Source organism: Triticum aestivum, chromosome 4B (genome assembly GCF_018294505.1).
Source record: "Triticum aestivum cultivar Chinese Spring chromosome 4B, IWGSC CS RefSeq v2.1, whole genome shotgun sequence".
NCBI classification, from domain to species: Eukaryota; Viridiplantae; Streptophyta; class Magnoliopsida; order Poales; family Poaceae; genus Triticum; species Triticum aestivum.
Window position 1 is genome coordinate 526,169,395 of NC_057804.1, and position 15,192 is coordinate 526,184,586.

The window sequence follows — 15,192 nt, forward strand, 5'->3', positions numbered from 1 at the left end:
TTCACCAAGTGGATCGAGGCTAAACCAATCAAGAGCCTTGACACTGGTACTGCTGTTAGCTTCATCAGGGAACTAATATTCAGATATGGAGTCCCACACAGCATCATTACGGATAATGGGTCGAACTTTGACTCAGAGGAATTCAGAGCTTTCTGCAACTCCCAGGGCACACGGGTCGACTACGCTTCAGTCGCCCATCCGCAGTCGAATGGACAAGCAGAGCGAGCTAATGGACTGATTCTTAAGGGATTGAAGCCTCGACTGATGCGTGATCTCAAACACGCGGCTGGAGCTTGGGTCGACGAACTTCCCTCAGTACTCTGGGGACTGCGGACCACACCTAATCGGTCGACCGGAAGAACTCCATTCTTCTTGGTCTACGGAGCTGAAGCAGTCTTGCCGAGTGATCTTCTCCACAATGCTCCTCGAGTTGAAATCTACAACGAAGCAGAGGCTGAACAAGCGCGGCAAGACGCAGTCGACCTTTTAGAGGAAGAAAGGGAGATGGCTCTGATCCGGTCGACCATCTACCAACAAGATTTGCGTCGTTTCCACGCCAGAAATGTGAGAGGTCGAGCCTTCCAGGAAGGAGATCTGGTTCTTCGAGTGGATCAGCACAAACCACACAAGCTTGCTCCTTCTTGGGAAGGCCCCTTCATCGTCACCAAGGTTCTCCACAACGGGGCGTACCGTCTTTACAACGTCAAGCATAATATCGACGAGCCCCGAGCTTGGAACGCGGAGCTACTCCGCCCATTTTACACTTAAGTTTTATCACTCGGATGAGTTGCAATAAAGTACTTCTGTAGTTCATGGACCTCAAAATAATAGTGTCATAGTCCCTCCATAATTTCTGTCGCTTTTTATTGTTGTCCAATAAAATTCCCCCCCAGTGGGCGACTTAGCTGCGAACCCGTTTCGCCTAAGTTTGTAAAAATCCTACCGAGTGGCGAGCCAGACTCCCACTCGGGGGCTTAGCTGCAGCCCTGTGCTCGCCTAAGTTATAAAAATCCTACCGAGTGGTAAGCCAGCCTTCCACTCGGGGGCTTAGCTGCAGCCCTGTGCTCGCCTAAGTTATAAAAATCCTACCGAGTGGTAAGCCAGCCTTCCACTCGGGGGCTTAGCTGCAGCCCTGTGCTCGCCTAAGTTATAAAAATCCTACCGAGTGGTAAGCCAGCCTTCCACTCGGGGGCTTAGCTGCAGCCCTGTGCTTGCCTAAGTTATAAAAATCCTACCGAGTGGTAAGCCAGCCTTCCACTCGGGGGCTTAGCTGCAGCCATGTGCTCGCCTAAGTTATAAAATCCTACCGAGTGGTAAGCCAGCCTTCCACTCGGGGCTTAGCTGCAGTCTAAGCACTCGCCTAAGTTATCAAAATCCTACCGAGTGGTAAGCCAGCCTTCCACTCGGGGGCTTAGCTGCAGCCCTGTGCTCGCCTAAGTTATAAAAGTCCTACCGAGTGAGGAGCAACCCTCTCACTCGGGGGCTTAGCTGCAGCCCTGCGCTCGCCTAAGTTACCAAAATCCTACCGAGTGTAGAGCAACCCTCTCACTCGGGGGCTTAGCTGCAGTCCAAGCACTCGCCTAAGTTATCAAAATCCTACCGAGTGTAGAGCAACCCTCTCACTCGGGGGCTTAGCTGCAGTCCAAGCACTCGCCTAAGTTATCAAAATCCTACCGAGTGTAGAGCAACCCTCTCACTCGGGGGCTTAGCTGCAGTCCAAGCACTCGCCTAAGTTATCAAAATCCTACCGAGTGTAGAGCAACCCTCTCACTCGGGGGCTTAGCTGCAGTCCAAGCACCCCTAAGTTCAAATCCTACCGGTAGGCAACCCTCACTCGGGCTAGCTGCAGTCCAAGCACCGCCTAAGTATCAAAATCCTGCCGAGTGAAGAGTAAACCTCTCACTCGGGGCTTAGCTGCAGCCCAGTGCTCGCCTAAGTGGACTGAAGAATAAGTCGATTGCAGTAAAGGCGCCTTGCTTTGAACCTGCAAAAGACATTTCGGGCCAAAGGCAATCATATTCAAGCACCAAATTCAAGTTTGAATCGATATCTAAAGGAACCGAGAGTGCTCAGGCGTTAAGCCTGTTAAGGTTTATCGGTTACAATTCCACTCGGCATACCGAGGCAAATTTAAAAGCGTCGAGCTAGAAGAAGTTTTTTACCCCTCCTGTGGAGGGCTGGAAGGAGCAACGAATTCATCAAGGTCAATTCCGTCGGCGATCCGAGTGGCAGCTACAAGGAAAGTTTCCATAAAGGACCTGAAGTCGTGCTTCTTGGTATTGGCCACCCGAAGGGCCGCCAGCTTCTCTTCTCGAGCATCCTTACAGTGGACTCGGGCAAGACACAGAGCAACATCTGCACCACACCGAGCCGAGGACTTCTTCCATTCCTGCACTCGACCAGGAATCGCGTTCAACCGGGCCATCAGCGATTCAAGGTCATTCTGAAGTGTCTCCTCAGGCCAAAGCGTCGAGTCGATGCGAGATGTGGCAGCCTTCAGCCTTGCGAGATAGTCCACGACAGCTGCAACACGGGACTCCAGTCGGAGAACATCCATGGCAACTTCATCGTTCACCGGAGAATTGACGGGGTCGAGGTTTGGCTCCAGCCGGCTAGTTTCTTCTTCGAAGTTTTGACAAAATTCTGCAAGGGTGATCACTAAGTCAAGGAGATGGTCGAATGGAAAATCACAATTGGAAATGTCTGCCAAGCATAGAGGTTTACCTTCAAGCATGAGAAACAACTTCTTGGCAAGTCCACTCAGGAAGGCCTCCAGATCAGTTTTCTTCCCAGTCAATTTGGCGACTTGGTCGGTCAGGGCAGCTTTATCGGTTCTCAGTCGACTGACCTCCTTGTTGGCAATCCCAAGAGCAGCTTTCAGATTGGTATTGTCTTGTTCGAGCTTGGTGACTGAAGCTAACTTCTCGTCAGCAAGCTTGATCTTCTCAGCTAGCTCAAGGTCTTTCTTCTGTTGGGCCTCCCTTACTTTACCTGCAAGTTACAGCAAGATCAGATTTTGAAACAAGCAAGGGGAAAAACAGTCGTCAGGGTCTCACCAAACATACCTTCGGTCTCCTCCTTTGCCTTTGTCAGCTTCTCCTGAACCAGCTTCAAGCTCAGCTCGACTTGAGTATGCTTGTGTTCCAGCTCTGAGTAGCGAGCCACAAGATCACAAGAGTTCTGCGAAGAACCAATCGACTAAATGTCAAATCTAATTCACTTCCGAGTGAAAAAGGGAAAAACTCACGTTTCTAAGACTACAGCCGAATACAAGCATTCGACCGTAGTCTCGGGGACTACACCCAGTGGGTGCACTCAGCGTGCCCCCACTAATTCTGTTGAAGACAAAGTCGACCAGTCGACCTCAAAAAAAAAAGATGTATTCTCTAAGACTGTGATCAACTGCAAGCAGTCGACCACAGTCTCGGGGACTACACCCAGTGGGTGCACTCAGCGTGCCCCCACCGGTTTGTGAAATCCAGTCGACTGACAGAAAAATTGACATCATAAAGCCTAAGGCCGACTGCCAGCAGTCGACCTTAGCCTTGGGGACTACACCCAGCGGGTGCACTCAGCGTGCCCCCGCTAATACGGAGCTCAATCGACAACACCCACTGGGTGACTACTATAAATTCTGGAAAGGAAAAGTTTTTGGCAGCATATCCAACAGAACAAACGGTGGTCGACTGACCTGAACATTGCTTTGGAGGGCAGAACTGGCATCATAAGCTGCCTGGCTCGCGTCCCGGATGGTCTTCAGCTGCTCCATCATGAGTCCCGCCTGGCGTATCGCCTCCTTCGCTGCGCCAGCTTGGTCCTCTGGGACGTGGTGCGTCGTGAAGAGGGAGGGCTGCTGAGCACTCGTCAGTGGATTCGCGAAGGACACCGTGTGTCGAGTGGTGTTCTCTTCCTCCACAGTCAGAATCTCAGGCGCCGTCACATCCTGAGGCACCTTACTGGCGGACGCTTTCCGACTCCTCCTGTGCTTCAGCGGCTCTTCATCCTCATCATCATCAGGAAGATTGATAACAGTATTGGGTGGAGCTGCGGAGAAGAATCAGGATCAGAGATCGCGAGTCAGTCGACTAAGAACGGCGTTAAGAATACAGTACCTGGGTTCGAAGTTGCTGCGTCCTCCATCTCGTGGTCATCAGCCCGGGCCGAGGTTTCAGAAGTAGCAGCACTGCAACTCCAAAGGATCAGCCGACTAACTTCAGCGTCGACCAGAGACAAAGTTCACGCAAAATGAGAAGATTCAAACAACACGATTACCCTGATATGGTAGGGATGGACACCTTCATCTTCGGTAGGAGCTTGATCGGCTTCGACGAGGCCGCCCTGGGCTGCTTCGGCGCCTTTTCAGTCGGCACCGGAGAGGTGGTCCGAGGGCGCTTGGTCGACTGAGTGGCGGTCGCAACCCCCTTACCACGTTCAATTGAAGGGTCGTGGACAAGCTTCGACCGCCTTTCTGAGCGCGGTGGTACGACCTCCTCCTCCTCTTCTTCCTCGTCCTCGGCGTCATCTTCATCACCGTCATCATCATCGTCATCGTCATCATCCTCTGCAACATCCGAGTCCCATTCCTCCTCTTCCTGGCTCTCGCCCCCGCTCGCCTCGCCCTCCTCGGTCGAAGCTTGTGCCCCATTGGGCATTGAGTACAGCTCGGTGAGGGCCTAGCAGATGTCCAGACAAGGATCAGTCGACCAGTCGGCAGGGTAAACAGAAATGAATGCGACAAGAGCGCAGTGGAGAGCAGGGCAAGTGTACCTTGTTTGGGTCGCTGTTGTGGTCGAGTGGAGGAATCCTTCTGGCTCCGCGTGGGTTATCCTTATTTCCGGTAACGGCTACCATCCATCTTTCCAGAGTGACGTCGTCGACTGCTTCTGGATGGACTCTAGTCTCGTCTTCGGTCCCACAGTACAACCACATGCAGTGGCTCCGGAACTGAAGGGGCTGGATGCGACGCCTAAGGAAGACCTCCAGGAGGTCCAGGCCCGTCACTCCCTCCCGAACCAGCTGCACCACGCGCTCCATCAACATCTTCACGTCGGCTTTCTCCTCCGAAATCAGCTTCAGAGGGGAGGGCTTGTTCACTCGGTCCATGGTAAACGGAGGGAGTCCACTCGACTGCCCTGGCGTCGACTGGACCTGGCAGTAGAACCAAGTCGACTGCCAGCCTCTGACGGACTCGGGAAAGGTCATGGGCGGGAAGGTGCTCTTATTCCTCACCTGGATCCCCAGGCCCCCACACATTTGGACGACTCGGGTTCTCTCATCACGTGGGCTCGCCTTCTTCACGGTCTGAGAGCGACACGTGAATATACGTTTGAACAAACCCCAGTGCGGTCGACAGCCCAAGAAACCCTCACACATGGACACGAATGCAGCAAGATAGGCAATGGAGTTTGGGGTAAAGTGGTGAAGCTGCGCTCCGAAGAAATTCAAGAAGCCACGGAAGAAAAATACTCGGCGGCAAGGAAAACCCACGATCAACATGAGTGGCCAAAAGCACACACTCACCCTCTTCTGGCTGTGGCTGCCACTCCTTCCCCGGAAGCCTCGCAGCTCCGTGAGGGATCAAGCCCTCGTTGGCCATGTCGAGGAGGTCCTTCTCTGTGATGGTCGACTGGATCCAGTCTCCTTGGACCCAGCCCTTCGGCAGACGGGATCTGGACGAGGACCCTCCGCGGCTGGTGGATCTCCCCTTCGCCTTCTCCGACGCCGACGCCTTCTTTGCGCGCTCCAGCGCCGCCGTCTTCTCCTTGGCCATGGTCGCCGGCGAGATGCGCTAAGGGAAGTGGTGCGGGGGCGAGAGCGAGCACGCTGGGCAGAGAAGAAGGAAGCAGAGAGAGGGAGAGAATGCTGAGGCGCAGCACAGAAATCCTCGCCGGGCACATTTATAAGGTCTCTTCCGAGTGGATGACAGGTGGGCCCGTCGATCTAATCATATCTGGGAGCAGTTACGCAGACTGGATACGTGGCGAAAAAGGCGGCGCGGAGATCGAGGCATCTATGCCCCGTCCCATCCGAACGCCGCGGTCCGCCCCGCTTCGCGCGCGTCCCCAAATTTCGCATCCCGCGGAATCCGCGAACAACAAATCAGTCTGTCAGACGCGGTGTTTCCGGCGATCCGTCGCTCGGAGATCGTCGAAGCCCGAAAGATCACTCGACGCAAAAATAGAATGGATCGAGTCGACTGAAGGCAAATTGCTCCCTGTCGACGAAGAGATTCTTTGGTCCAGGACAACGCACGACCAGGGCACAAAGGTTAATCGGAAACGACATTAACTCCTTCCTCACTCGAAGCCTCAATCCATTCGGAGGCTAATGATGGGGTTATGTACCTAGGGTAGGGTCATGGACCTGATCTAAGTACCTTACCCAAGGACACCCTTAGAAGAAGTCGCCTTCCAGTCGACCAACGAGGGACACACTCGACTGACTTGAAGGACTCGACCACGAAGACTCACTCGACCACCAGAAGGTCAAGAGGCACTCTGCACTGCCACGGCCTGTAATCAAGTAGACTTTATGATAATGAAGGCACTTTATGTGGGGCGTTACCAGTAACGCCCCAGACTTAACTCACCTTAAACCCTCTCCTACGTGGGCTGGCTGGGGTCCTGGCGCACTCTATATAAGCCACCCCTCTCCACAGGCAGAAGGGTTCGGCACCTTGTAACTCATATACTCATAATCCACTCGACCGCCTCCGGGCTCCGAGACGTAGGGCTGTTACTTCCTCCGAGAAGGGCCTGAACTCGTACATCCTTTGTGCTTACAACCTCTCCATAGCTAGGACCTTGCCTCTCAATACCTACCCCCCACTCTACTGTCAGGCTTAGAACCACGACAGCCGCCACCATGCCGGGCTAGCAAACTGGCCAGCTCGTCAGCACCAAGCCGGGAAGGAGGGGGGGCGCCACCCCGCCCCAACCCGCCGAGCAGGGCTGCCGGGCCGAAGCCGGAGCAACCCACTGCAGCCGCAACACCGCCGGGAGGAGCCGTCAAGCAGCCAGGAGCCGCCGTCCGCATCCTCATTCGCCGGATCCACGCGCCAGGAGCCGCCGAAGCGCCGCCAATCGCCAAGCCGTCCCCGCCAGATCCCGTCGAGGGGGCAACAAGGCTGCACCCGATGGATGCGCCGCCATGCCCCTCGCCGCGCCAGCACCACCTGGCCGCGCCCGCTCGCGCACCGCGCGCCACCATCCCGCGCTGCCTCGCCGCGCCGCCCTGAGCACCAGCGCGCCCGAGCTCCCCCTGGAGCGGCCGGCCCGCTCCGCACCAGCTCGAGCGGGAGGAGGAAAAGGAACCCCGCCGCCGCCGAGCCGCGCGGGCTTCGCCCGATGACTCCTGCCGGCGGCGGCGAGGGGAGTGGGGGCGGAGGGGTGTGGCTAGTGGCGGCGGCTAGGGTTCGCTCCTGGCCGCTCGCAGGAGCGACCGAGGAGCGCGCTCTGTAAGGCCTCTGTCTGGTTCTCGTCTGATTACTTCCACCCACATCTTGCCTTCTTCGTTTCTTTCCCAAAACCATCCAGCCTTCAAGCTCAGAAGGAAGGCGACGACAACGACATAATTCCGCCGGTTGTGGGCACCCGACCACGGCGGAGCGACAAGGCTAGTCGGGCCCGAGCGGTCGGTGAACATGAGGTTGGGACCACGGTGTAGTCATCCCTGGCGGATGATGCGCGTTCGCCTCGCCGCCTCTGCCGCGGCACGAGCCCGCCGAAGGTCCCCGTCACCAGCGGCGAAGCAGTCGCATCCGTTGTTTCAGGAATTGTTTCTACAACGCGGTCATTGTTTCAGGAATTATTTCTGCAATCTCTAAAATTTTGCAACATGTTAGTTGTTTCTGCAACACAACCATTGTTTCAGGAATTGCTTCTGCAACACGGCCGTTGTTTCAGGAATTGTTTCTACAACGTGATCATTGTTTCAGGATTGTTTTCTGCAATGCTGCCGTTGTTTCTGCAACTGGTTTGTTGTTTCAGGAATTAGTGTGTCGGGAAGCCGACGAGGCGCGTGCGAGGAGTTAGATCGGACGGCTCGTGCACGGAGATCCGACGGCTGTCGAGGTGGTGAATGTTTACTAGACGTCTACCGGTAGACGCGTAGCGCTCCCCAATATTTTTTGTCGGGTCCGTGAGTTCCGTCAAGTTTTTTTTTTTTTTGACATCTCGTGAGTTCCGTCAAGTTTGCCGTTTGCTATTTTTTTTTTAATTTAGGGGCACGCCCGCGATTTGTCGATTTCATTTCCATTGCTGAAGAACGAAACCGATAAACAGAGTCATAATGTTAGGGAATCCACACCCTCCAGGTGCTCTATAGCACCCAAAAGAACTTTGTCGTTTGCTTTGACATGTTTACTCTTTTTCAGGTGCTTTGACTCGTTTTCTCCTCTATGAACCTGCCACATGTCATGTCAACCACATGGACAACCGATGAGACATGTTTGACCATCGCAACCGAGTCATCAAATAAATACTACTCCCTCCGTTCCAAAATAGATGACCCAACTTATTACTAACTTTAGTACAAAGTTGGGTCATCTATTTTGGAACGGAGGGAGTAGTTCCCTCCACACACAAAATGCAATTGTGGCTTAGATTTCAGCCCCAGTTGCGAGGCAGAGACTGGCTCAAGTATATCCAATCCTGGAACATAACATAATTTTGCTACAAAAATTCCATGAGATGGTACTGATAAGCTACGTTCTCTAGATTAGAACAAAATCGTCAGTCCAACATTCTATCTTTTCATCCAATTCAATCCTCTTGTCGACCATCATCGCCAAATGGATAAATGGCAAAATAGAAGTTATCAAAGCAATTGTGGGCTTGTGGCATCCGGAAAAGGGTGCCCCCATAGATGGCCTAAAAGATTAGCATATGCGGCCCAGCTGAAATGATCCACCATCACTGCCATTGCTCTTGAGCTTTTTTTCCTGCCATTGCTCCCAAGATTTTTCTTTCTGCAGAGACAATATGAACATAATGCATGCTGGCATCATATATCTGTCAATACAAAATATTGGTCGATGTTGTACAACAACAAACCACCAAACTAGCCATTGAAGAGTGATTTAAAGTATGCACTTATTTACCTTCATTTTACTAGCAATGGAAGGAAGCCATTTCTCTCCCCTGACCTTCTTCAGCTGGTTCACCCTTTCTTCCTCCCTCTTGGCTTTGGTCTTTGCTGCAGTTTCTCTAGCTTCCATTCTAGCCAATGATATTTGGGATGCTTCTTTCGCGGAAACAAGTACGTCGTTACCATCAACAACAACAGACTGAAGCATATGTCTGAACTGAAATCAGGGTCGCAGTACAATCAGTAAAACATACGACCATAAGCTCACATGCATATGTATGATTATTGTGAAAATAGATATCAAACCTTCTTTGATTTCTCGTCGACCTCTGGCCCAGGAAGAATCTTTGGTCTCTTGAGTTGCACATGGTATTTATCTAGAAATAAACATTAGTATGAATATGTATTATCATCATGAAAGGATTTATCCACCAAGATTATTAAAGATAATCACATTCACGACATACCTACGGCATCCATTCTGATGCCAGGAGGTGCCTTTTTAAATAACTTTATCCCTCCCCCTGTTTCCTCGGGGTCAGCCAAGTTCAAGCAAGGATTCCTCACTATTTCGAGATTTTTCTCTAACATATCGTCCAACATATTTCTTACCTGAAACAAATCAAATGAAGTTTGTAAGATCATAATGCATAACATAGTATGACTTCCTAATGCCTAACCAAAAGAAAGAATGATATAAACAGAAGAACAACTGAATGAAGGGCAGAGAAAAAAAAACTTAAACAGGAAAATTTTGTTTAAGTGAAATGGTTATACTATAGTTGTAAACTGGCAGGTCTGAATGGTGAATACAGGGCAACATTGTGCCAGCTTTTTCTAGTTGCTCATCAGGCTTGCCAGGTGAAGTGATGAACTACTACATTCTGAAAGAATCATGCAAGTAATCAGTACAGAATTCTGTAGATGTAGAATGTAAATCACATGGTGTATTTGCAAACTACTGCATATTAAAAGGATCATGCAAGTGATGAACTTACTTTGTGGCTGGGACAGGTACCAACAGAAACTAATACGATGATCTGGAGGTCCACCGGAAATTATTTAACATATGGAACGGGGCATCTACCAAAAGGTGAAAGCAATAAAGGGGAATTGGATCGATTGCAATGCAAGATGGGGCATTATTTCCTAGTGGCAAAGCAAGTTCGTTTTTACTGGGTACTGACAAAGTTGATTTTTACTGGGTAGCGGCATAGTAAGTTGTGGCATTTTATGAAAACAGCCAGCTAGAAAACCTCCAAAATGGCAGTGGTGCAGTACACATCCTATATGGAGGGGAACATGATTGATTATATCCAAAATTTCAGTCTATGGGGTGAAACATGATGGGTTTTCTCAATTTACCAACCGTAGCTACTCTGCAAGAGTGTAGCTACGTATGTGCATCCGCTGGTAACACTGATATATCTCACTCGAACATACAGTTCAACTGAAGCAAATGCAGCTGCTATTGCTAACTTACTATGTTAACCCAGAGTAATCCGAGTGAACCAGCTAATTCTAGTTCGTCCACGGACCACTGGACGAATGAAGTACGTATGCATCAAGCTTTGAAGACAGTACGTCCTAACAGCACTGAATTAGAACAACAAAACCACAGACCATGCACCAATGAGCTGCAGCACAGAATTAGGAGCAGAAGAAACCAAGCTTTGCGCCTGATATTATGCAGCTAGCAAGCATAAAGCAAGGGGCGAAAGTGTGGAGCAAGATACCTTGATCTGGTACAGCTTGAGCCCAGGCGTTTGCGCCTTCCCCTCATCCTGCGGCGGCTGCTCCAGCCCGTTGCTGTCCTCCTCGACGCCGCCGCCGCCAGAGGTGGCCTCCGCCGCGCCGTTGGACGACGGGTAGCCGAAGCCACCTACAGCGACGGAGTCGATGGCCGCCCTCCACGAGGCGTCTCCGTCATCGTCGCTGCTGCTGCTCGCCGTCGGGCTGCCGCCGCCACCGCCGCCCATCCTGCTGCTCGAATCGACTCAGCTCGCTCGGCCGGTGGTGCGCACTTTCGCTCTGCTTCTGGGCCACTTCTGTTCTGGGTTGGGCTGGGCCGGGCCTAACCTGTTTCGCACCGACCCCCCGCGGCTCGAGCCGTGTTTGTTCTATTCTATCACGGGCTGAGCCGCTGACGAATAGGCCAGCCGCCTACTATTCCCTTCTCTTTCCCCGACCCCAACACTTGCGGTCGTCAAATCTCGCCGTCCCACCTCGCCGCCGGCGAAACCCGACCGCCCGGCAGGGCAACCGCACCACCGGCCGGAGGCCCGCGCTTGTAGGATAGTCGGAGATGGGGAAGAAGCAGCATAGCAAGGACCGGATGTTCATAACTGCCACGGAGTGGGCGACAGAGTGGGGCGGCGCCAAGAACAGGGAGGCCATCGCGCCATTCCAGCGCCTCCCCTTCTACTGCTGCGCGTAATTACCTACTCTCTCTCCCTGCTTCCCATGTTCCCTCACCAGCCTTGCTGGAAGATTTGCCTGCTTACCTCTGTTCTCTTGGCAATTTAGGATTCTGATTCGAATTTCGGGAGAGCTTGAGCTTATAGGGTTTATTCCTTAGGGCATGGACTTGTTTTTTGTGGATCTTTTAGTTGGTATATGCCACTAGTTAAGCTAGTTAGTTACCTTTGTAAGCTCCAAATGCTCAAATTCAGCTCTGGATACTGAACCTTCATACGACTCGAACTTAGCCACATTAGCAGTTGATTAGTAAGTAAAGTCAATCCCTCTTCTTCAGCCACTGATTGTCATTTCGTTGGATATTAGGCTCACGTTCTTGCCATTTGAGGATCCGGTGTGTACGGCAGATGGAAGCGTCTTCGATTTGATGTAAGTGCGTAGGAGTTGCTTCTTGGATAACTTAGTGGTAGGAGAGCTGAGAAGGTAGGGATTCTTATTTTTTTGCTTCTGAATGTAGGAGCATAATCCCATATATTAAAAAATTCGGGAAGCATCCGGTAACTGGAGCAGCACTGAAGCAGGAGGATCTTATTCCTCTCACTTTCCACAAGAACACAGACGGTGAGTTAAATCTATGGCATGAAAAAGTTGATGTAGCCTGAACCAAATAGAACTGCTTGAACAGTAGTAAATTCCTTTGATGTGGTTGATCTTCCGGTGTCATTATGTTAATATTTACTCTTTTCGTGCAGGAGAGTTTCAGTGTCCTGTTTTAAATAAAGTTTTTACAGAATTCACGCATATAGTTGCTGTAAAGACTACCGGGAACGTCTTCTGTTATGAGGTGGGCTTTAGACTTTGGTTAGCTTATACTCCCTCTGACCCAAAATAAGTGACTCAACTTTATATTAGCTTTATACTAAAGTTAGTACAAAATTGAGTCACTTATTTTGGGACGAAAGGAGTATAATAGTGTTTTTCAGGTGGTCAATTTGGTATGCTCGTAGCTGATTGATTATTGCTTTGTGTTCATAGGCAATCCAGGAGCTTAACATTAAGCCAAAGAATTGGAAAGAGTTGCTAACCGATGAGCCCTTCACACGAAAGGACTTGATAACAATTCAGGTAGCTGTCTGGAAGGACGATATATATTATTCATTGTCTTATTGACAATTAATACCCTAGCCTAATGCTGTTTGCCTTCTGAACTTCTGCAGAATCCAAATGCGCTTGATACCAAGGTCCTAGGGCAATTTGATCATGTTAGACAAGGCCTCAAACTTGATGATGAAGGTTCAATTATGCATCCTCTTTCCCTTTTACTTATTTTGTGTTGGCTGTTTTGTATCTAACATATGTAATCTTTCCTTTTGATGTAGATTTACTTATGTAGTCTGACTATCCAACTTCTGTGCAGAGTTGCAGCGGATGAAAGATGATCCAACCTACAACATAAATGTTGCCGGTGATCTTAAGCAAATGATGAAGGAACTTGGGACTGAAAAAGGAAAATTAGCTTTTCTGCATGGTGGTGGAGGACAGAAAGCTCAAAAGGAAAGAGCTGCCGCACTGGCTGTCCTTTTAGCAAAAGAAGAGAAGAGTGACTCAAAATCGAGCAAAGAACCTAAACCTCCTCAACCATTCAGTGTTGTGGATGCTGCTTCGGCTTCTGTTCATGGCAGAAGCGCAGCAGCAGCAAAATCTGGCACTGCTGAGAAAACTGCTGCTAGAATTGCTATGCACAGGGCAGGAGATCGGGATCCTATAAATGCTAAATTGGTATACTCTCATCTCATCTTTATGTCTTATATTTACATAGACCTTTTGTTACTTGTGTAGTTGGTGCTTGTCTTATGGAGTTGATTCGGTGATTTCAGGTTAAAAGTCGTTACACTACTGGAGCAGCTTCACGTTCTTTCACGTCGACTTCCTATGATCCCGTTACCAAAAATAAATTTGAGTATGTTAAAGTTGAAAGGAATCCAAAAAAGAAAGGATATGTTCAGTTGCATACCACCCATGGTGATTTGAATTTGGAGCTTCATTGTGATATTACTCCTCGGACATGTGAAAACTTCCTAACACATTGTGAAAATGGTTACTACAATGGTCTTATCTTCCATCGTAGCATCAAGTATGTTCTCCTATTCTATTAGCCGTATATAAATCGTGTCCATTCAATCATTCCCTTCTTTATACATGATTATGGCTATATATCTAAATGTTGTCTGGTTTGATCATTACCTTTTACAGAAACTTTATGATTCAAGGAGGTGATCCAACTGGCACAGGAAGCGGAGGGGAGTCCATATGGGGTCAACCTTTCAAGGATGAACTGAATTCAAAGCTGCTACATTCAGGAAGAGGTGTTGTCAGCATGGCGAATTCTGGGCCCCATACCAATGGGTCGCAGTTTTTCATCTTATACAAGTCCGCGGCACATTTAAATTTCAAACATACAGTGTTTGGCATGGTGGTTGGTGGTCTGCACAATCTTTCAGCAATGGAAAAGGTTCCTGTTGATGATGACGACCGCCCATTGGTTAGTATGATTGTTTTAGTTTCATCTGCATTTTTTATTATATTTTTTAAATGAAAATACCGGGTGCTTTTTTGCAATAAGATTTTGTGGCCACAAAAACCTTGACCATTAACTTTGGGACAGCTGCAGTACACTTGCATTTTTTTTCACTTTGCTTTAAAAATGAAAATACCTTGTAGTTTTTCGCAAACAAGATATTGTGGCCACAATACGTTGGCCATTAAACTTTGGCACAACTGCAGTATACTCGTCTTTTAAGCACTGTATGTTCCATACCTTTTTAGGTATAATTGATGTATTGTGTTCGGCATAGTTGTTTTTTCACTGGACAAAAACATCTGAACGTGGTATTCCTGGTTTTCAACTTTGTTAACAGGAGGAAATAAAGTTACTGAAAGTTAGTGTATTTGTGAATCCTTACACGGAACCAGACGAGGAAGAAGAAAAGGCAAAGGAGGAGGAGAAGAACAAGGATGAAGATCATGTAATGCTGCTTTGCATCTTGTTCCAGTTGGATTCCAGTGCCTCTTTGCATTTACTCTGATGATTTTAACATTTTGTTTGCATTAATCCAGGATAAGGTGGGGTCATGGTATAGCAACCCAGGGACTGGTGTTTCTGCTTCAACGAGCGCTGGTGGTGGAGTTGGCAAGTATCTCAAGGCTCGGACGGCTGGCTCTGCTGATGCCACTGGAAATGCCGCCACAGCAGATGATTCAAGCAAGAAGAGAAAAGCGAGTGCTCCTAGTGTAGAATTCAAAGATTTCTCTGGATGGTAGATGACGTGAATTTCCCCTTTCTTCTCGGAAGAAACAGCCGGTTGAAACTTTGTAACATTTGAGCATGTGCTCCTAGTGTATTAACTGTCCAGAATGCGGTCTCACAGCTCACAACAGATTTTTCAGAATCCGCATCTTAATCAAACACGCATTCGAGTAAATGTTTCCATTGGTCTATTTATGAACTATTACACGTAAACTTGTAAGCCTTAAGCGAGACACAACTGTCTGGAGCAAGAGCCGCATAAACATTTATGCATAATACGTATGATATTTTCTTTAGATGTGCGCATACAGATCTTGTGCTAATTGAAAGGCAAATGACTCAAGTGATGTCGATAGAAAGGCAAACTTGTGAGGCATCAA

The 15,192-nt window shown here is 49.4% G+C and overlaps 2 protein-coding genes across 2 annotated transcripts; one reads left to right on the forward strand and one right to left on the reverse strand.

The window, feature by feature from the left end:
• Nucleotides 1-8,584: 8,584 nt before the first annotated feature.
• LOC123093093 (uncharacterized) lies at nucleotides 8,585-11,141 on the reverse strand. The gene is made up of 5 exons (XM_044515002.1): nucleotides 10,824-11,141; nucleotides 9,555-9,699; nucleotides 9,394-9,464; nucleotides 9,101-9,304; nucleotides 8,585-8,968 (listed from the first exon to the last, which is right to left on the reverse strand). Exons 1-5 carry the CDS (start codon nucleotides 11,064-11,066, stop codon nucleotides 8,879-8,881), a joined length of 753 nt encoding a protein of 250 aa, XP_044370937.1. The 5' UTR covers nucleotides 11,067-11,141; the 3' UTR covers nucleotides 8,585-8,878.
• An 86-nt stretch (nucleotides 11,142-11,227) lies between these two features.
• On the forward strand, nucleotides 11,228-14,917 carry LOC123093091 (peptidyl-prolyl cis-trans isomerase CYP65). The gene is made up of 11 exons (XM_044515000.1): nucleotides 11,228-11,520; nucleotides 11,872-11,934; nucleotides 12,023-12,126; nucleotides 12,258-12,349; nucleotides 12,541-12,630; nucleotides 12,723-12,798; nucleotides 12,923-13,284; nucleotides 13,383-13,639; nucleotides 13,759-14,047; nucleotides 14,424-14,531; nucleotides 14,623-14,917. The coding sequence occupies exons 1-11, from the start codon at nucleotides 11,393-11,395 to the stop codon at nucleotides 14,824-14,826; spliced, it is 1,773 nt and encodes a 590-aa protein (XP_044370935.1). The 5' UTR covers nucleotides 11,228-11,392; the 3' UTR covers nucleotides 14,827-14,917.
• The last annotated feature ends 275 nt before the right edge of the window (nucleotides 14,918-15,192 follow it).

Excerpts from the sequence above, each read along its gene's own strand:
- LOC123093093 (XM_044515002.1), bottom strand. The coding sequence starts at position 11,066 with ATGGGCGGCGGTGGCGGCGGCAGCCCGACGGCGAGCAGCAGCAGCGAC. Across the intron at positions 9,305-9,393 it reads TCGACGAGAAATCAAAGAAG|TTCAGACATATGCTTCAGTC; the intron begins GTTTGATATCTA and ends CCCTGATTTCAG. Across the intron at positions 8,969-9,100 it reads CCATTGCTAGTAAAATGAAG|AAAGAAAAATCTTGGGAGCA; the intron begins GTAAATAAGTGC and ends TTGTCTCTGCAG.
- LOC123093091 (XM_044515000.1), top strand. The coding sequence starts at position 11,393 with ATGGGGAAGAAGCAGCATAGCAAGGACCGGATGTTCATAACTGCCACG. Across the intron at positions 14,048-14,423 it reads ATGATGACGACCGCCCATTG|GAGGAAATAAAGTTACTGAA; the intron begins GTTAGTATGATT and ends CTTTGTTAACAG. Across the intron at positions 14,532-14,622 it reads AGAACAAGGATGAAGATCAT|GATAAGGTGGGGTCATGGTA; the intron begins GTAATGCTGCTT and ends GCATTAATCCAG.